The sequence below is a fragment of the Solanum pennellii genome, chromosome 7, assembly GCF_001406875.1.
Source record: "Solanum pennellii chromosome 7, SPENNV200".
NCBI classification, from domain to species: domain Eukaryota; kingdom Viridiplantae; phylum Streptophyta; class Magnoliopsida; order Solanales; family Solanaceae; genus Solanum; species Solanum pennellii.
Window position 1 is genome coordinate 2,637,425 of NC_028643.1, and position 22,195 is coordinate 2,659,619.

At 34.3% G+C, this 22,195-nt stretch overlaps 3 protein-coding genes across 3 annotated transcripts; 2 read left to right on the forward strand and 1 right to left on the reverse strand.

Moving 5' to 3' along the window:
- Positions 1-4,150: 4,150 nt before the first annotated feature.
- Positions 4,151-8,493, forward strand: LOC107026229 (ubiquitin carboxyl-terminal hydrolase 22-like). Its single transcript, XM_015227127.2, has 3 exons — positions 4,151-5,332; positions 5,865-5,989; positions 7,395-8,493. Exons 1-3 carry the CDS (start codon positions 4,404-4,406, stop codon positions 8,165-8,167), a joined length of 1,827 nt encoding a protein of 608 aa, XP_015082613.1. The 5' UTR covers positions 4,151-4,403; the 3' UTR covers positions 8,168-8,493.
- Positions 8,494-9,461: 968 nt separating this feature from the next.
- LOC107025996 (translocase of chloroplast 90, chloroplastic) lies at positions 9,462-16,618 on the forward strand. Its single transcript, XM_015226814.2, has 4 exons — positions 9,462-9,618; positions 10,170-10,207; positions 11,198-11,329; positions 13,910-16,618. The coding sequence occupies exons 3-4, from the start codon at positions 11,203-11,205 to the stop codon at positions 16,189-16,191; spliced, it is 2,409 nt and encodes an 802-aa protein (XP_015082300.1). The 5' UTR covers positions 9,462-9,618; positions 10,170-10,207; positions 11,198-11,202; the 3' UTR covers positions 16,192-16,618.
- A 2,319-nt stretch (positions 16,619-18,937) lies between these two features.
- On the reverse strand, positions 18,938-20,627 carry LOC107024158. Its single transcript, XM_015225071.2, has one exon. The coding sequence runs from the start codon at positions 20,573-20,575 to the stop codon at positions 19,355-19,357; it is 1,221 nt and encodes a 406-aa protein (XP_015080557.1). The 5' UTR covers positions 20,576-20,627; the 3' UTR covers positions 18,938-19,354.
- Between the last annotated feature and the right edge of the window lie 1,568 nt (positions 20,628-22,195).

The following is a 22,195-nucleotide window of genomic DNA, read 5'->3' on the forward strand; positions in this document are numbered from 1 at the left end:
CAGTGATGTTCGGGTCATTTCGTGTGCATCTCCCTTGATTTCACGAGGTGTCTGGTATTTTTCACCAACACAAATATCGAGTAACTCTGTTCAGCAGGTGAATGTGAGTGAGTTCTTTTACTATTCAAGTCATTTTAAAAAAATGAATATGGTGTTTTATATTGATGCAGTTTCTTTCAAAGATCTGAAAATGATATTTTGTAATGACTTTTCATATGATATTATATTTAAAACTTTGGCAGTTAGGTCTATGCTTTTCATTTCAATAATAATATTAAATGAAAGACTGAGAGACTAAAATTGACATTATTTCTTTTTTTAAGCTTCTTAAAAGTAGTTACTTTTTTCTTTTTTTAGTTAAAAGCTATTTAGGTTTATTTTTTATTTTATCCTTAATGACTCATTCTTACAGCCACTAAATTGTTATATCATGTTCACATCATTAATTCTTAGTGTACCTTTGGCAAACACCAGTATTCTTTTTTTTTTTCCTTTCTAAATTTGTATTTAATTGAATTTGTCACGTTTTCTATTTTATCACGAATTTCTCTTTTTAGTAATTTATTGGAAATAATTTCTCTATCTTTGAAGCAGTGTTAAGATTTGTGTGTGTTTACTCTTTTTAAATTCTATTTTAATTCTATTTTATGAGATTACACTAAATAAATTGTTATTATTATTACGTAGCCATGAAATGCAAGAACCAATTCAAAACCATAAAAAATAGCTTTTGTGCACATTGTACAAGTTGTTGAAGACCTTTTCATCATTATAGTGGAAACCTTGTGATAAGGATCCAATTGATAGGACCATCTCTACTTCATTCATTTCTTTGGAATTGGTAGGTCCTTCTTTGGTCCCTTATTTTTTTTATCTCATTCGGTGTTCGAAATTTATTTTTACAATTCAGTGATGATTAATTTGAATTCGCCTCGAGAAACCTCACTTTGGGGAGTAAAACACTTTTTCACAAAACTGTCTTTATATCGATAGCTCGAACTCAAAGTTTCTGATTAAAGATGAAAGAATATTTATGATAAATTTTGATAATCTATGAAATTTGCTATGATTTAATTAAGGCCCCTAATTCAAATTATTTGTGTTGTACTTTGTGTCCATGGATTATAGACTTCTTTACCCATTTTTTAATAACACTATCGAAACTATAATATAATTTTGCCTACAAATTATAGCAATCTCTAAAATCTTCATCCTAATCTACACTAACAAATTCAATAACATAAATTAGCTCAATCAATCCCTACGTATATTCAGAATGTGCCTATTGAACAACTCATGTAATTTTCTTTCTTTTTTTTTCTAGCCAAATACATAACAACCTCCTGAGAGATATAACAATAATTAGAAAATAATCGAGTTAGGGTTTTAGCTATGAGTGGTACAGACGGTCTATTGAAAGTGATTGCTTCTACGATTTTTCACTTAAATATACACACAAAAAAATATTATTTTCTTTGTTCCTAATTACTTGTTCACTTTTGAATTAACAACACACCTACTAAGAAAACAATTACTGATATAGTGAATTTACCATTTTACCCATATTAATTATAAGGTGGATGAATTAAAAACTTAAGGTTTTCAAGAAGTTTCACATTTTTCAAAGTAATTAATCGAAAGTATAATAGGTAAAAAAATATTGTCCTTTCTTGATTTGTCGAAATGGACAAGTAATTAGGGACAACTAAAAAAAGAAAAATGGACAACTAATTAGGAATAGAGGAAGTATTTGTTATGAGTCGCCTAAAACTTTAAAATATAATATATTTTTTTCTTTCTTCTCTAACAAAAATAGACAACCTCTTAAAGTTGCCTGTTATAATGTTTTTAGTAAGTATGTCATTTGTCAATATACAACAACAACAATAACAATAACATATTCAATGAAATCCCACAAAGTAATGTCTTGAGAGGTGAAATATACATAGACCTTACCACTACATCGCGAAGATAGAAAAGTTATTTTCGAAGATCCTTCGGCTCAAGTACATTAAATCCAAGTAACAGAGGATGAAACTAGTGGATGAACAAATATCAATTAACAAGCATAGCAATGTAAATCTACAAAAGAAATACAATAAAAATACAATAGACAACATATTGACAATAACTACAGGGTACGACTAGTCCTACAACAAACACTAGATCTATACAAGGTAAAACAACATTGTACCCCTATTAACCTTCCACCTTGATACATGACCTCTACTTCTTCTTATCTAAAATCATGCTATCAATAATAAGTTGTTTCATGATTTGTCTAATCACCTCTTCCTATATTTTTTTGTTTACCACTATCTCTCTGCATACCCCTGACTACCGGTCTCCACACCTCCTTATCGGGGAACCAACGTCCATCCTCAACACATGTCCAAACCATATCAATCTCGCTTATCTTATCTTAGCCGCCCTAGAAGCCACTCTCACCTTCTCCCAGATAATCTCATTCTTTATGTTGTCATTCCTACTATGCTTACATATTCATATCGCCATCCTCATATCCGTAACATGCATATTCTAAACATGTGAGTTCTTGACTATTCAACAGTCTACCCCATACAAAAAAGATGACTAACTAATATTATGTAGAACTTACCTTTACATTTATGTGGTACTTTCTTATCACAAATACTGTAGAGACAAACCTTCATTTCATCCAAACCTTCCCAATGCGATTTGTGAAATAATCATCGATGTCGTCGTTGCCCCAGATGACATACCCAAGATACTTAAAACTTTCTCTTTTGGAAATAGTCTATTCGACTTCCACGTCCACTTCGTATAAGCTACACTAAATTTGCACTCCAAATATTCCATTTTGCTTTTGCTCAACCTAAACCCTTTGGCTTTCGGAGTTTGTCTCGATACCTCTAACTTATCGTTAACTCTTTCTCGTGTCTTATCAATCAGTATTATGGCATCAACATATAACATACACCATGGAACATCTTCTTGAATAAAGCATGTTAGATTATCCACCACCAAGACTAATAGAAAAGAGCAAAAAATTGATCCATGATGTAGCCCAATCTTAACTGTAAAGTGCGCCGAGTTTTTCCCCACCAACACATTTATCCTCCAAACACCTTCAGAAGTCATTTCTCAAGACATTGTCAAAGGATTTTTCGAAATCAATAAACATCATATGTAGGTCCTTTCTACTTTCTCTATATTTATTCACTGGTCTCTGTATAGGATGAATGACTTCACTAGTCAACCAGTCTGACATGAATCAGAATTAATTCTCAGAAATGGACATTTGTTTCCTTAGCCTCTTCTTCACCACTTTCTCCTAGACCTTTGTAATGTGTATATCACCCATATTCTTTTAAAATGGAACCATAGTACTCCACATCTTTTCGTTGAGCATTATGGTCGTCTCAAAAATAACATTGAACAACCTAGTCAATCACTATATATGTGCTTTGACCGTGCTCGTTAAAAAATTCACCGAAATCTTACCGGGTCTAGTCGTTCTTCTCTTACTCATCCTACTAATAGCAAATGTAACCTCATCAACCCTAAAACACCCATAGTACCTAAAGTCTCATAGTCTTTTAGAGTGCACCGATTCATCCAACACACAATGTCTCTGTTCTCTTCTTCATTTAAGAATTTTGTGGAAGTATGCTTGTCATCTTTGCTTAATAGAGGTCTCTTCTACAAAGCCTTTACCTTCCTTATCCTTGATACACTTCACTTGATCCAAGTCGCGAGTCTTTCTCTCTTGCTTTCACTTCACCCACTTAGTATAAGACACATTCTATTCATCTACCCATAATCAAAGGCTCCATGAACATTATCAAAGTCACTAAGAAATAATTTTATAAAGTGAATTCTACGAACTTCATCACTAATCCATCGATATTTGTTCGTAGCTAACAGAAATTCGTCTCTAAATAAAATTTACGACGAATTAAATTTTATTTGTCTAAAAACTAATCAACGATCAAATCCAACACAAATTTTATTTTTACCTTAGATTATTTATGATAGACCATCGACTCAATCATTTTTCGATATATTTTGACAATAAAAAAAAAAGTAAAATTGTCTAAGATCCAATTCTTGAAATAAATTGTTAGTTTGCCCCCAAACATTTTTCCTTACTTTTTGGATCAAAACTCTTCACAAATAGCACCAAGAAAGTTTACACTTCCAACTCCCTAACCCCCACCCCACCCCCCTCCACCCCAACCTTCTCCTCCATTTTTGTTTCTATCAATGGCTGAAAATTGTTGCAGATCTGAACTTTATACTAAAATGAGAACTCCATAGATTTTGTTGGTTACTTTGATCCATGAAGTTTCCTATTAACATAGATTACAAGCTTCAATCTTTGCTCTGTTTTTTCCTATTTTGCCCCTTCATTTTCAGCTGCAATGTCTAAGAACAATCATCCGATACCACTCGAATCCGAAAATCCTCAGATCGATAATCCGGCGGTGGAAAACGGGTCACCGGTTGTTTACACCGCTACAACAGGCGGTGGGGCATGCGAGCATTTGTCGGAGCTCCGATCCAGAGTCGGGTCGAACCCGTTTCTTGACTTACCGGACTGTGTGAAAGTCCGTCCATTGGGTCGGGCCTCTATTCGGAGGGATCCGCCCCAGGCGTTGGTCCGGTGCGGTGTGTGTAGACAGGCGCCGCACCGTCTTTATACTTGTGTCACGTGCGCCGCTGTGCTCTGTCACGTGCACGTGGCGTCGCATCCGGATATGGATGTGGATGATTCTGATCGTTCACTGCATTACATTGCTGTGGATATCGACCGTGCTGAGCTCTTCTGCTGTGGGTGTAGGGACCAGGTGTACGACCGTGATTTCGATGCCGCGGTGGTATTGGCGCAAACGGAGGCTGCTGTGGTTGGATCAATGCAAGAAACTCCATTACTACCGGTGGAGAGTACGAGAAAGAGGCGGCGGGTGGAGTATAAGCCATGGACCCCCGATGTGAATGAACAAGTTTTAATTGTTGGGAATTCGAATCCATTTCCAAGTCAAATGAGCAATGATACAGCAACCCCAGAAGTACAATGGGGTTTGAGGGGACTTAACAATCTTGGAAACACTTGTTTTATGAACTCAGTACTTCAAGCATTGCTTCATACACCACCATTGAGGAATTACTTCCTTAGTGATAAACATAATAGATATTTTTGCCAACGAAAGAATAGTACTATTGTAACAAGAAGTACTGATAATACAAACAAGAACCCTGTGTTGTGTTTGGCTTGTGATTTGGATGCAATGTTTTCTGCTGTTTTCTCTGGCAATCAGGCCCCTATTAGTCCAGCAAAGTTCCTCTACAGGTCTGCATTTAGTCTTCTTTTGTTGGTCTGTTGAGATTGTGTTTGGGTTTGTTGTAGGAACTATGGTATGGTTGCATAGAATAATGTATATTTTGATAGCCTGCTTGTTGCTGCTGTCTATCTTTTTCATCTGTTTTGAGCTGAGGGCCTATCATGAACAATTTCATTTTCTTTAAGGTAGGAGAAAGATCAGCGTAATGTGTTGTTAATTGTATATAATAGACTACACCTACTGTGAATTCATTGGCTCTAAGTTTTGGGTCCACCTCTGACTTCAAATGGTTCATTAATTTAGCTTGGTTGTACTCGTCATTACTATTGACATTGGGACAAGATCAAATTCATATTGTTGGAGTTGTATGTATCACCCTTTTCCCTACGTAAAAGTGAGAATTAGCAAGTGGTGTGTAGGTTAATTGTGATATAATGCCAATGTATGTTGTTTAATTGGATCTAGATTTTTGTTTGAGTATGTAGTTGCAGGCCTATACTAAATCTGATTTTGATGGATGTAAAATTTTCTCCTGAACAGCTGGTGGAAGCATGCATCAAATCTTGCAAGTTATGAACAGCAGGATGCTCATGAGTTTTTCATTTCCGTGCTTGATGGGATTCATGAAACAATGCAGAATGATAAGGGGAAGGGCCCAAGTCCAGGTAAATTTATTTGTTCCGATACAGTGTTTGTTAGTTGCCATCTTTTCTCCCCCATCACCCAAAATCCCTGTTTTTCCACTCTTGCATTTTTGTAGCCTATTCTGTTGTATGCATATTTGAACATGACATGAGTTCTTGTTTGTACATGATGCTTATCAGGCTATTTTAAATTTGTGATAAGCAATGTTAAAGAACTTTTTAAAAAATTATCTGTTGGAGAAACATAACCCCCAGTACCTAATATTTTAATATTTATTAAGAGATAAAGTACCTGATCAATTATATGTGTGGTCCTTCAGGCCTTGGTGTAACCACCATAAGAACAGTGTTCGCAAATTTTCTCGTTTTTCACTAAGAAATTTCTAACTGTATTATGCTTGAGTAATAGAGTTAAATATGAGAAGTCTTCAATCTTGGTCATGATAATTGATGACATAGTGAAAAGTTGCTTTGGGCTTTCAAGCCTTGTAGTTCATATAACTTTGTTAGTTGCAAAGTTTCTATATTTTAAACTCAAATTATCATTGTTTAAATTTACCTGAATTGACCACTTGTGGTATTTCCCTAGGCATGTTGTTGTAATATGTAATGTAATAAAGTACAATAACATAAACCTAAAAACCTCAAATAACTAAATAAGTGGATTAGTTACAGCAAAAGTCAAGGTACCTAAGCAGGTGAAATTGTTGAAATTTTCTTGCGAGTAGGAGGAGGGGGTGGAAGTGGCTATTTCTGTCGAAGTAGATTAATGTATGTGCTTAAGCATCTTGGTAGGCACTTAGGATCTACTTGATAGGCTTATCTTTTTTGTTCTAGAATCTCTTCTCTCATGGCGATCCATACTTCCTTCGTCACTGAAAAAGGATAGTAACATTTGACTGCAGGTTGTGGTTTAGGTCCTTTCTTTGCCATAGGCAATATACCAGTTGATATTTGCTATCAGGCTTAGAGATGTTTCACAAAAGCGAAAAGAATTCCTCCTACTCTCCCGAGTAAGTCTCAGTTTGGTTAGTCCTTTTTATTTCAGAATAGGTGTTCTCTTTTACTAAATAATTCTCATATTAACTCACACTTTTACCATGTTTTAGGGTAAACCTTCAAGAAAGCTTTGACGTATTAACTTTAAGCTACTCTTTGTGTTGATTGCCCTTCCTCATAGGATCCTTGTTGTTTTGTTAGCAATGACTCATAAAACGTTATGACATGACTAGGGCTTTTTGCCTTTTATAAAGTGTGTTAAACGTTTAAAACAGTGTATATTGAAGTATGTGTTACTGCACGTAACTTGTTTGGAGTATTCATTTCCTTTTGTAATCTGCAATCTTTCATCTTATTGACCGAATCTTCTTCTTTTTGTAATCTGCAATCTTTCATCTTATTGACCGAATCTTTTTCTTTGGCACAGGCAGTGGAGACTGTTGCATTGCTCACAGAGTATTTTCTGGAATCTTGCGGTCTGATGTCATGTGTACAGCTTGTGGCTTCACATCTACTACATATGATCCATGCATCGATATCTCCTTGGACTTGGAACTGAGCCAGGGGACTTCAGCAAAGGTGACATCAAAGAAGTCTCATAAATCTCACAAGAAAAAAGAAGCAGAACCCGGAAAGTCTAGCCAAAATGGTCGACTTTCTACGTTGATGGGCTGTTTAGATCATTTTACAAGACCCGAGAAATTGGGTTCTGATCAGAAGTTCTTCTGCCAACATTGTCAAGTGAGACAGGAATCTCTTAAACAGATGTCCATAAGAAAACTGCCTCTGGTTTCTTGCTTCCATATCAAAAGGTTTGAGCATTCTGTGATTAAGAAAATGTCGAGGAAGGTTGATCACTACCTACAGTTCCCTTTTTCATTGGACATGTCGCCTTACCTCTCTTCATCTATCTTGAGGAGTCGATTTGGAAATAGAATCTTCTCCTTTGAAGGGGATGAGCAAGACACATCCTGTGAAACATCCTCGGAATTTGAGTTGTTTGCTGTCATCACTCATACCGGTAAACTTGATGCTGGTCATTACGTTACATATCTGAGGTTAAGTAATCAATGGTACAAATGCGATGATGCTTGGATCACTCAGGTGAGTGAGAACATCGTTAGAGCTGCACAAGGATACATGATGTTCTACGTGCAGAAAATGCTTTACTACAAGGCTAGTGAAAATCAGGTTAGCTAGAAGGAAACTCGCGAAGTACCAATGCAGCAACACCAGATTGAAATCACCCGTTAGCTCGCGATATGTAGACATTTTTTGCTCCATAGTGGTGTTGCTGCTGCTTTGAGTTTTCAATTCTCAGTTGGAGTGTAATCTTAGCCTGAATTTTAAAAAGGCACACATACTCTCCTACATTCAGGAAATTTTGGCAACAAAAAATATTATCCCTTGCAAAAGAGATAATTAGTGTAACCTTTTCTATTTTTTTGTGGCTAACCATAGATAAATAATAGTAATAGCAACTTCAAAATGAGAAGGAACATGTTTCTTCTTTCATGTCTTTTTTTCTTGGATATTCAAGTTTCAATCTTTTTGGATAGATGGCTTTGTGTGTGTTTGGTCGTTTTTCAATTTTTTTATGTTTGGTTTTAAAAGAAGTTTTTCAAAAATGAGAAAAATGATCTTCCCGACTGGAATAGAGAAAACAAGTTTTATTTAAAAGTGAAATTCACATGTGGGATATTAAAAGAATAGAGCGTAAGCAGACCTATTAGTATCTATATGAACACTGCTTTTGAAAGAGACTCGGCTCAAGGAATAGCAAATCTACATACAAAGAAGAAGCAAACAATGTAGAGAACATATTAGCTAACAAAGAAACCCGTCCAATACTTACAAGAAGAAAAAAAAACGAGAAACAATAAAATAATGCAATAGTCGAAATACAATAACCAACATACAATAACATAGTATTAAAATCAAAAAGCTTTAATAATACAGCTAGTACAAAGACACACACCAGCAAACCCTAAAAATCCTTGAAAGCAATACTTACAAGAAGAAGAAAAACGAAAAACAACAAAATAATGCAATAGTCGAAACACAGTAACCAACATACGATAACATAGTATCAAAATCAAGAAGCTTTAATAATACAACTAGTACAAAGACACACACCAGCAAACCCTAAATCCTCGAAAAGCAATACTTACAAGAAGAAAAAAAATGAAAAAACAATAAAATAATGCAATAGTCAAAACACAATAACCAACATACAATAACATAGTATAAAAATCAAGAAACTATAATAATACAACTAGTACAAAAACAAACACCAGCAAACCCTAAATTTTCGAAAAACAAAATAACCCTCGACGAACAAACAGTTGAAGATAAAATTTTAAAATCTACTTCCAATATCACTATATTACCAAAACATATAAATTTGAATAAAATTCATGATAGTTCAAAAACAAATTTACACTTTTTCCTTTTTTATTATTTATTTTTTCTTCAAGGTGGAGAAAAAAAAAGACAAAAATCATATTGTGGGAATTATTATATTTTAGGGCGGAGAATCACTACAACAAAATCATGTGTGTCTTATCTCATAAACCAAAAAAAAAACTTCGTCTCTTCATAATCAATTTCGATCCACGAGAACCCAATTCTTGAACTTTATCATAAGTTTGGTATAAAAAATTCCCTTTTTCTATAATCTCTGTTTTGTCATGAATACTCAATTTGTTTTTAATTTTGTATGATTTGGAATTGGAATTTGAGTTCTAGCCAGTTATTAGCATCTGGGTTTTGTCAGTGTTCGCTAGTTTTTAGCATCTGGGTTTTGTTAATTTGGATTGAAATTTGAGTTTTTTTCCAGTTTTTAGCATCTGGGTTTTGTTTTTTGAATTGAAATTTGAGTTTTTGCTAGTTTTTAGCATCCGGGTTTTGTTTTTTGAATTGAAAGTTGAGTTTTTGCTAGTTTTTAGCGTCTGGGTTTTTTGTTTTTTTTTTTGAATTGAAAGTTGAGTTCTTTCCAGTTTTTAGCATCTGGGTTTTGTTATTTTGAAATGGAATTGGAGTTTTTGCCAGTTTTAGCATCTGGGATTTGTTTTATCTTTGATATTTTGAAATTGGTTTTGCTTAATTCAGTAGATAAACCATAAAAAGGTAGATTCTTGGTCTGGGATTTGGATTTCATGTATACTTTGCTAATTTTTGGTTCATTTTTGTTGTTTTGAAGCTCTTCTTCAATGCTGATGGGAAGTAAGTATTAACCAGGTATGTATTTGACACCTGTTCTTAACTCTTTCCTGTTTTCCTGGATGTTGAAATGCAGAAGGAAATTGATGATTTTTATGAATTTTTAAAGATTCATAAAGCTAGGCTCAACTAGTTTAGGATTGAGATATAGTTATTGTGGTTGTATTTGTTAATTTGTAAGTTTCTTTCAGAAAGCTGCCTTGATCTAGGAAGTATAGTTCACTTGGCGGTGTTGTATATCTTGTTTGATTACAGAAAAGGCATAATAAGGACTGTAGATTATTTTATTTTTTTGCATATTGAATTAGAACTAGGTATGCTTATTTTTTTTATTGGTTGATGTTTCGCAATTTCGACGTAGATGGTTCATGTAGGAAATATCACTCATCAAATAAATGGCAAGTTTGAAATATTAAAAGGGAAGCTTGGTGCATTAAACTCCCTCTATGTACGGGGTCCAGGGAAGGGAGGGAGCACATTGAGCATACTGTACATAGCCTTACTTGGCATTTCTGCAACTGTGAAACATAAGAGTGAAACTACGATACTGATAGTGTGAAGTAAACTGATCAATGTGATCGGTGGATCACCATATTTGGTTGTTCCGTAGTTGGTCCGGTAATTTGGTTGAGATATCCTGGAATCATCTTGAGGAGTGTTCTTATTCAAGCAGTTCGAGAGTTCCTCTTCTTCACTTCACCCCGGAAAGTAATTAGGACTAACTAAGTCACATATTCACATTCCAATTGAGCATTGCCTTAGTGATAAGGTCAGGTATATCTACCCTCCTACACCGGGTATGTTGTTGTTTAGATTATTCTCTTTACCAGACAGGTCCAATCACGATTTTAATATAAGAATTTCTCTGTAGTCTACTTATAGGTGCATGCTATTGCATTCTTTCTATGATGCAATTGTATGAACATCTTCAGTTGGTGTCACCACCTAAAGTCTTATACTACAAGGGGCAAGCTGAATATTGTGATAACATTGTCCTTTTGTGTGCAGGAAACATGATGAGCCTCAGGGACTGGGTCCTGTCACAGTTGATAACCAAGTCAGTAGCCTCGTCAAGACCACTTTTAGCATCAGATAACTTTTTGTCAGAGGAACATCCTGATCAAGGGTTTGACCACCCAGGTAATTGTCCTTCATGCACTATGGTTAATAATTCACCTCTAGTTTCTTGCTGTTTCATTGGATTAATGGCTGCATGTTAGCCTGGCAACGGTGTTTCTGATTGTCTTATAGCTTCAACATTTCCGTTGTTGGTTTTTGCTTTACATTTCCTTTTTTATCCCACGGAATGCTTAGACATACTTTCTATAGTATTTTGCCATGACTTCTTCACTCCCGCTATTTCTTTTTCTGACCTGCTTTGAAATGTTTTTCCTTGAGCCGATGGTTTATGTGGAACAACCTTTCTACTTCCCAAGGTAGGGGAGGGTCTATCAGAAACACCCTCTCTACTTCCCAAGGTAGGGGTGACGTCTTATTACACTCTACCCTTCCCAAACCTCACTTGTGGGACTCACTGGATATGTTGTTGTTGCTACTGCGTAGATGGTCTGCCTTCTCAGTCCTTGGAAGACAGATCTACAACTATCTAAAAGAAACTCTATGGAATTATGAGTTCGTTTCTCTTTAAAATAAGCAAAAGAAATTGTGGTATAGAGGTGAAAAATCTACTGCAGAGTTTTCTTGGTTTTTTGAATGATGTTCTACATTATCCCATCTTATGCTTTCTGAAACTGACGATAAATTTTACCTTCTCGTGCAACAAGGAGTACATGTATAACTTTTTCGAGTAGCTAATTGTTAAACTTTTAAACTGTTTCCTTTTAAGGTAATCATTGTTTACTTCAGGCTTTATAGTTTTGTTACATTATAGAAGGAAATAAATCTAAATGGTCCTAGGCTACAAATTGGTGAGTTAATGAGTTCTTGTTTGGCGAATGAGAAGAGATATCTTTTAGTTTATACTCTTTATTGTCATAGTTAATATCATTGGGCACTGCAAATCAGTCATAACATCTTCCTCGAGATCAACTAATTTGCTGCTAGAAGCGTAACAAGGCTCTTCTATTTCATTAGTATACTACATTTTTACCGTTTTTTCTCTTTTTGATAATCGTGGTGTCCGGGCCAGTTTGTGAGCTACTCGACTAATTCCAGGGGGTACCTGCTACTTCTCTTATCAGCACATGTACCGGGCTTGGGAAGAAATCACCTTGTGTTTTTTGGCTACACTGGTAATTGAACTTGAGACCTCGTGGTTTTCAACCCACTTCATTGACCACTAGGCCACACCCTTGGGTGCACTCATTTCTACTATTCGTGTGTTGATTATATAGACAAAAGTGAAGTTTTGATTTTTGTTGATCACAAATACTGCGTTCAGCTTAACAATTACTACATGCTTCACATTTAGCTAAGTTGCGCGGACTCTTCACTTTCAATGCCACACCCGTGTCTGATTCTCCAAAAGTAACTACTTTTGGCAAATCCGATACACACCCCTTGACATTTTTGAAGAGTCCGAGCAACATGATATTTTAGAGTACGAGAGTAGAATCAATTGATATTTGATATGAACCCACTCCCAGATTCCGGATGCCTAGCACCCCCTGTAATCTTCTTTGTATTATGGTACTTGAGTCCTGGAGTTTAAGATTTAAAATGTGGCATATATATTATATTAGTGATAGTAACAGATAATAAATAATCGTGAAAAAGACAGTTTGATTGAGAAAACACAACATCAAAGTTTAATTTTTTGAAATTTGGGAGGCTTGTATATTAAAAAAATTCTGTCAAACATTTGGGGGAGTCCCCAAATAGGAAGAGCCATATAAATTGGGATAGAGGAAGTAGTTCATATTTTGAAAACAAAATCTATAGTATTGGAAACAGCTTAACCAAATGCATTTATTAGAAAGAAAAATAACAAGATAATTACTTACTTGTAGAGTTGGGGCATTCTTTTTGAATTCTCGACGTGAAGTAGCTGATTTATTTTATTATTTGTATTTTTACCAAGGGAGTGGTCGAAGGCAGGAGAGAGGGAGGGAAAGTCATCAGGATCGTTATATTTTTAATTAAAAAAAAGAGTCCTACGTTCTTTGTTTATCATCGTTACGTGGTTCTGTGTGTGTTATTTATGTAGACCTTTTATCAAAATTATTTATGTACACCATTAATTTGTGTGCACCCAAAGTGCAACGGTTCATTGGGAACTGCTATTAATTCCAAATGTGGTCTCTAAGGCACATTTCACACATTCAATGGGTTAGGCACTTTCTTTGTTCTGGTAAGTAATACATTCCCTAGAATATCAAGTCATTCGAAAACGAAAAGAAGCATAAAGAGACCAGAATTACTGTTGATTTGTGTAAAAGATAATGACAGCAAATAAAACCATGTATCAATGTTTTATCTGTTGATAGGAGCGAAGCTCTATGCAGATCCTGTTATGGTCGTAAAGGTTGTTATGTTGGGATTCCTATTTAGTTTCAATTGAAATAGCACCTTACTCAGGCATATCCTTTTGGATTTTATTGTTCTACTAGTTAACTGGATAGTGGATAGAAGAATTTTATGAATTTGTAGATAATGCCGGCCCATATGCACTTCGCTATTTTATTAATTGACTGTTGATCTCCACATGTATTCGCTGTTGTGTCAAATTGTTGATGGCATTCTTTTCTTCTTTTGGTTCAGCTCACACTGCTGATTTGGTTACGACAACTAGATTAGCCAATACAATACAATCTTCCAATAATGATAATCAAGAGCATACAGAGAATACAAATAATTTCCATTCACAACAACGGATGGGCGAAAATTCTTTTCAGTCGGATTTTAGGGTTGATGAGAAACCTAGTCCAGTGGTAAAGATTGAAGCCCTTCAGATTACATTCTTGCGCCTTCTTAAGCGTTTTGGCCTGTCCGAGGACAACCTTCTGGCATCAAAGGTCTTATACCGGATCCAGCTGGCATCACTGATACGGGCTAGAGAATCAGATTTAAAAAGGGCAAATCTTAAAATTGAGAGAGCCCGTGTAATAGCAGCAGAACAAGAAGCTGCTGGCCGACCACAACTGGATTTCTCATTTAAGATCCTTGTACTGGGTAGAACTGGAGTTGGCAAGAGTTCAACCATAAATTCCATTTTTGACCAATCAAGAGCAGAAACCAACGCGTTCAAGCCTGCTACTGACCATATTCAAGAGATTGTGGGAACGGTAAATGGCATCAGAGTATCATTTATTGACACTCCTGGTTTATTGCCTCCCTCACCCAGTAATATCCGAAAAAACAAGAAGATATTGCATTCTGTGAGACGATATTTAAGGAAACAAACGCCTGATATGGTCCTGTATTTTGAGCGCCTGGATTTGATCAACACGGGCTACAGTGATTTCCCCTTGTTGAAGCTTATAACGGAAGTCTTTGGTCCTGCAATTTGGTTTAATACTATCCTTGTAATGACTCATTCTTCCTTCAATCTTCCCGAAGGAACAAACGGATATCCTGTTAACTATGACTCTTTTGTCACCACCTGCACAGATTTGGTCCAACATTATATTCACCAGGCAGTCTCTGACACTAAGCTTGAAAATCCTGTAATTTTGGTGGAGAATGATCCCAATTGTAAGACCAATAATGCTGGAGAGAAGATTCTCCCTAACGGGCAGGTGTGGAAGTCTCAGTTATTATTGCTGTGCATATGTACCAAAGTTCTAAGTGATGTTAATACCCTATTGGACTTTGAAGACAGCCTAAAGGTGGGGCCATCAAATCTAGGACGATTGCCTTCTCTTCCGCATCTTCTCTCATCCTTTCTAAAGCATCGTGCTCAGATAAGACGTGGCGGAGCTGAGAATGAAATTGATGAGGTTTCTCTTTTAGACTCAGATGATGAAGACGACGAATATGATCAGTTACCTCCTATTCGGATACTGACCAAGTCTCAGTTTGAAAGGTTGAGTGGTTCCCAAAAGAAGGATTATCTTGACGAACTAGACTACCGAGAAACCCTCTATTTGAAAAAACAACTGATAGAAGAAGCTCGTAGACAAAGAGAAAAGAGAGTTTCTTCAAGTGAGGGTAAAGCAGCCCCAGATGATGAGTCTGATAACCAGCAGGAGGGCCCTCCAGAGCCAGTTCTCTTGCCTGATATGGCTATTCCTCCAAGCTTCGATTCAGATTGCCCTATCCACAGATACAGGTGTCTCATCACCAGTGAACAGTGGCTTGCAAGACCAGTCCTTGATCCCAATGGATGGGACCATGATGTGAGCTTTGATGGAATTAACCTCGAGAGCAGTGCAGAAATAAGAAAAAATATATTTGCCTCGGTTAATGGACAAATGAGCAAGGACAAACAGGACTTCAGTGTTCAATCCGAGTTTGCTGCAGCTCTCACCAATCCAGGTGGGGCCACTTATGCGGTTGGTCTTGATGTACAATCTGCTAATAAAGAGCTGATCTGCACTATCCACAGTAATGCAAAGGTAAGAACTTTAAGAACTAATGTCACTGAATGCGGTATTTCTGTAATACCATTCGGGGATAAGTATTTTCTTGGTGCCAAGTGTGAAGACAGTTTTACAATTGGAAAGAGACTGAAGTTTAATGTGAACGCTGGTCGGATGGGGGGTGCTGGGCAAGCAGCCTATGGCGGGAGCTTTGTAGCTACTTTAAGAGGAAGGGATTATCCAGTGAGAAACGAAAGTCTGAGTCTCTCGATGACAGTTCTCTCTCTTAACAAAGAAATGGTGTTGAGCGGAAACTTACAAACTGACTTCAGAGTGAGCCGAGGTACAAACATGTCAGTGAGCGCAAACCTCAATAACCAGAAGATGGGCCAGGTTTCCATCAAGACAAGCAGCTCTGAGCGTATGGAAATAGCTTTTATCGCACTTTTCTCCATCGCGAGAGCCCTGTTGCGCAGAAAGAGAAATGACCAACTTATTGAAGACTCTCTGGTAGCTAGATGAACTTTTCTTTTCGATTCAAAGTAGGCCACTAAATTTTTCCTTCGGTGCAGCCTCTCTAAGCTTTCAAGATGTCATGAAACGTCGTAGCTGCCTAAGAGTTCGATTTCCACATTATGGTATTTTCCGCGAAGCAGTATGGCTACGAGCAAAGGTTGATATGTTTTCGTTATTGTTTGATCAATTTTATCGAATCCAGGATAGGTAAAAAGACACATTCTTTTGGTGTCTGGTATGTAGTAGTTTTGTATCTGAGTAATAATTGTATAGTAGAGTAACTTAGAAGAGCATACAAAAAGTTTTCTGCAGATCTTGTAATAATTAGCTTGAAAAAAGCTAGCAGGATCCTAGTTGTGATGCCAGAAGGATGATATTTTTTTCAATGCATTTTCTAGTACTTGATGATTTTTTGTGCTCTTTTGAGCAATAACATCCATCTTTCTCTTTCACCGAGTCTTGATGGATAAAGTTACTCGTATCTGTATGGGTAGATATAGTTGCTTGTATCAACTAACCTCATCATTACGATTATCACCATCAATTGCCACCGTTGTCATCGACACTATCAGCCACTATTGTCAACTATCACAAATCATTTAGTCACCACCTTCAACTACTAACAAACCACCAACTTTCCCATCACAACTACTACCGCCAACTGGCATCAATCATTACAACACTAATCATCTACAACATCACGATTATCACCACCACTATTACTAGTCATTACTATTTTTTTATTTGAAAATATATATTATTATATTTAAAAGTAAATAGATTATGCACATTCATATATTTGATTACACAAATTGTTCAATCATTCAAATTCAAACGGCTTTGTTTTAATATTTGAAATATGTATATAAATGTATTAAAAAATATTTTCATCCCCAATTAGTCAATAGAAATCATGATGTTTAACCAATAAAAAAAATAACTTCAGCAATTTTCCTTTATTATATTCACAAGGTAGCTTCCTCCCATATCATTTTCTTATATTAGTGAAAGACATGCACGTATTTTATTTTTTTGTTAATTAGTCAATTAAAGTATGACAAACATATAAATACAAAAATGGTCTCGATAATGATATACAATTTTATTATTTTTTCAAAAAAAAATTTAGAGAATATTGATGCAAAATGCCTTTTATCTTCTTTTTTTTCTCATGTTCATGGTATTATCAAAATCGATTCATATTTAAGTAATCTTTCGAATCGATAAATTTTAAATTATTTAACCCATAAGAGTATGAGTAAATATAAGTAAAATATGAAAAGTAAGGAAATGTCTAGAGCGTATTTCATTTAGAGGAATATTTATCATTTTTTTGTACGTGTCATTAAAAACATTTTATGTTAATTTATTTTCAACTCATTCAAATTTAAAATAACTCACAACGATACTAACGATACGTCAAATAAATTATAATAATACAAAAGATCCATCATCCAAAATTTCCAAAATACAAAAGGACTTTTTATAAGCCACACGTCTTGTGTCCCCATTTGCTACTTTCGAATATTTGACTATTTTGGCCTACGATGTCACTTCATAAATAAAAGACAAATAAATCATAATAAACATATTCAGTATAATTTCACCGAAAAAATAATTTATATATAGACAAATTTTTTTCTTATTTTTAAATAAAAAATTATTTTTAATAGATTTTTAAAAATTCAAATAAAAACACGATAAACTAGTTTTTTGTTTTAAAAAAACACATAAGGTAAAGAAGTCAAAATAACGTGTTATCTTTTAATACCAATTAAATTAATAATTACGTATTTATCTTTGCTAGTGTTTTCTCCACCACTCTATTCATATATATATCGCAAGTTATCCCATTGATCCTCCATATATTTTTTTTAATAAAAATATATTATTTCTTCCATTTATTTTTTTAATAATCTAAAAAAATATATTATTTCGTCCTCTTATAATTTTCTTTTACAGTTAGACTATAAAAAATATTATCTAATATTTTACGACATGTTTTTTCATCATATTAATATGAAAAAAAAAATGTATTCTACAGTACTTTTCGTATAGTTTTATTTAATATATTGAATTAATATAATTTTAAAAATGATTAAATTAACTTTCGAAAAAACATAATGCGAACAATTAAGTAAAGCGCTTAGAAATAATCATGACTATTAGGACACAATGATTGCCGCAGCCATGCGTTAATTTCTTTTATTTTTCCGTTCGATATCCGGTGTTAACATCTGAGCTTCAACTAAATTTGAATCACACTTTGCAGAATTCATTCAAAAGTGGCGCTCCTAACAAAATGTTTTCCATACCTAAGGCTCGAATCTAAAACCTCTGATTAAAGATAAAAAACACTCTCATCAATATATCACAACTCAGGTGTTAATTTATAAGCATTTTACAAACATCATAGAGCATAAGATTTAGGTTCACTTTTTTGTGGGACAAAAAGAAAAGTCTTATGTAATAAAAAAAAATGTTATATGTGAGTTACATGATTAAAAAGAAATATTTCTTTTATATCATCCTTTTTCATAAAAATTTCATAATTTAACTTATACATTTTTAAAAAATTGCATAACTATTATTTCATAATAATCTCAGATAATATGTTATTTGAAGTTATATATGACTGAAGTTTACATATTTATGCGTAAAGTTCAAGTAAAAATAACTAAATTTCACGTATATATTCATGAAATTCAGACAAAAATAGTAAATAAATTGAGTTCTTAAAAACTAAAAATAATTTTTTAAAAGGAAAAATCTATAGAATTTATTTCATCTGACCCTTTACAACAAGAAGTACATACATCAACAATTAAACATAAAACAAATCCACAAAAATTACACCAATAGTTTTTTTTCAAAAAAAAAAATCATACTTAAACATAATAATTTTTGAAATTCGGCTTTTAAGCCAACAAAACACTTCAATTTTGAGAATATACATTTACAAGCACGTCAACTTGATTTTAAACGATAACTAAATACTCCAATTCATTCCGATTATGTCTCGTTCATCCTCGATACTAACGTGTTTATGATGGTATTCAGATAATCATGTTATAAGTTATAGTGTTCAACTGAATAGAGAAGAAGACGAGTTATAGTGTTTAAACGTACGTGACTCGCGTGCTTACTTGTCGGTCGAAACCGGAGAGTTTCAAGGTGAAGAACCCCATAAAACCTCAGCAACAATGGTGGCAGCTTCAGCATCAGTATCACAAGCTTCTCTAATCTTCTTCAATATCTCCTGTTTAAATCCCCTTTTTTCTCTCTGTCTTAATCCTTCTCCTACTTCCAATTGCACTGTAAATCTTGCTACACAGCTCGCAAATGGATGTTTCTCCAAAAATCTCTTCTCTTTGTTTCCCCTTTTCTTCTTCGTTTTCTCTTCGTGTTCATCTTCGTCGATTTCTTCTTCATGAACTTTTCCCAAATCAATCAAATCACCACCCAAATCAGACCTCTGTAACTCCACCAATTTTTTAATCAAATCGCAGTTCAACATTGCTTCTACAGCTTCTTTTCTCCCAAAATACCCAATTTCAAGTACAAAATCCATAGCAGTTACCTTGAATGGCAAATCATCTGAGTTTAAATACGAAATCGCCTTTGAAATTCCACCAACGGATTCGAGTACATCGACGAAAGGACTTCGAATTGCTTTTATAAGCGAAGATAAAACTTCCAATGAACACAGAGAATCCATTGAAATCAAAGCTTTTATTGTTTGACCCATTAGAATTTGCCCAACGAATACGTCTTTGTTGAATAGTACAACTTCTTTCAAAGCGTATCCAGCTTTTTCACGAATTTTCTCAGGTACATTACAGTCGCAGCAGATGAGAAATTCGAGCTCGGAGAAAATTTTTGATTTCAATAACAATTCCTGAAGGTTTATATTGAAACCCTGACTCAATCGATCATGGAAAATAGTTAATTTCTCAACGATTTCATCTTCATCTTCTTCGTATTGCGATGAATTTGATTGTAAACGGATTTGTTGAAGCTGATTAGTGAGATTTGTAATCGATTCTCGATCAATCCAAGCTTGGATTTCTGATTCGATTGATTCTGCAACTTTTGTGATTTCATGAGTTTTGACTCTACGAGTGAGGAATGATTTGATTCTACCATGTTTGTGTTTCGATTTATGTAACGAAGAGATTAGGGTTTTGAGATCGGAGAGATGGTTAGATAGATTTAAGAGGTTTGGGTCGGAGTAAGTGTCGAGCTCCAGCAAAGCTTTAATGGCGGATGATGAAGATGATGAGTCGGATTCGGATGTATCGGATTCTGGATTCGCTTGTAGTTGTTGTGAAGCTTGTTTTAGTGCTTCGAGAACTTTGAGTATTTGCTGTGTTTCTTCTTCATCCTCCATTGATGATGTTGGAGAAGAGAAAAAAAATGGAAGCTATGTGAGTAGAAGATGGAGTCTATTATAATCTATCGAGAGAAAAAAAAGACAAATATACCCCCAACTATCGTAAATAATATACGGATATCCTCCGTCATACATTACTGTTATTGTTGCCTCTGCCGTCCAAAAACCAGACTCCCTTTGTTTCAAAAAGAGTGATCTGATTTGACTTAGCATGAAGTTGTAGAATATATAGAAAGACTTTTGAATGAAGTCGTTCTAAATCAAAGATATGTCAAATGTACTAAATTGTTCATCAATCTTGTGATTTTAAACATGTCACGTGACAAGCTGAAATTAAAATGTTACCAAAAAGGGAAAGAAGTCATTTTCTTAAACGGATTAAAAAGGAAAGGAGGTCAATCTTTTTTAAACGGAGGGAGTATCATTTATACTAACGAACATACACGTGGCATAATCTTATCGATCGACCCAACATCGGATCAGTGTATAAAATTGTGCGTGTCCTTATTTAGTCTTCCATTAGACTGAAGGGCATATGGGCATCAATGTCCCTAAAGTATGACAAATGATATCTGCATATCATTTACGATTGTTTGAGATATATTTATCTTCTTTTCCTAATCTATTTTAATTTATTTGTCACATTTTGACGGCAACGGATAAAGTTATTTATCGTATTATTAGGTCACATATGTGTATGGAAATATTCTCTTGAAGAAATATATATACTATTATTCCGTTCTTTATTATTGTTTCAAACGAATGACTCTATAGACGGTTTAACACTTCTTTAAAGTTTCATATAGTGATAATTTAGTACGTCATATTGTTATATTTTTGAATTAAAAATATATTTAATATAGCTAAAATATCATTTAATTTTATAATTTACAATCGATAATACTTTTTTTCATTCTAAGCATAATAAAAATAAAAACTTAATGCATCGAACGTGGTTTCTTCCAAATTTCATGGATTAACGCGTGGTTGAAGTTGTTTTTGTTGACTTTCCTTGCTTTCACATGTTACATGAATCAAAATAATTAGTTAACGTTTGGTAGCAACGTTTTAAAAAAATATTATTTATGTTCATAAGTTTTAAAAAATATTAAAAATATCTAAAAATTTATATTATTATTTATAACTAATTACTAATATGTTTTGTTAAAAATAATTTTATGATATAACGGGTGACAATTAATAATAATAAAAATAATAATTATATTGGCAAATTATTCTCTCTCTTTTTTAATCTTATCACTCAAATTAGAATTCAAACTTTTTCGAAGAAGGTAAAAGTAAATATTAGTTGAAATTAATATCTTTTGTATAATATAAAATTTGAGGTAATTTTTAATTTTGTAAAATTCCTCAATATTAGAGCTTTACCTAGGTACTAGTTTTTTCCCAAGTTATAAAACCAAATTTTTTCAAATTTTTTTCATGATAGCTTTGTAGATTCGTTTTCACGATTCGATCCTTTTTAGTAAAATATAACATGTTTGAATTTTAATTATTTTTACGCGAGAAAGAGGGATCAAATTAGGGGGCAAATTAAAAAAAGTGTATGTGGTTTATTAATTTTTGGCTTTGTTGAATAAATTTAAAGGAGAGATA

Coding starts and splice junctions, on each gene's coding strand:
- LOC107025996 (XM_015226814.2), top strand. CDS start 11,203: ATGATGAGCCTCAGGGACTGGGTCCTGTCACAGTTGATAACCAAGTCA. Junction 11,330..13,909: donor TCAAGGGTTTGACCACCCAG/GTAATTGTCCTT, acceptor CTTTTGGTTCAG/CTCACACTGCTGATTTGGTT.
- LOC107024158 (XM_015225071.2), bottom strand. CDS start 20,575: ATGGAGGATGAAGAAGAAACACAGCAAATACTCAAAGTTCTCGAAGCA.
- LOC107026229 (XM_015227127.2), top strand. CDS start 4,404: ATGTCTAAGAACAATCATCCGATACCACTCGAATCCGAAAATCCTCAG. Junction 5,333..5,864: donor CCAGCAAAGTTCCTCTACAG/GTCTGCATTTAG, acceptor TCTCCTGAACAG/CTGGTGGAAGCATGCATCAA. Junction 5,990..7,394: donor GGGGAAGGGCCCAAGTCCAG/GTAAATTTATTT, acceptor TCTTTGGCACAG/GCAGTGGAGACTGTTGCATT.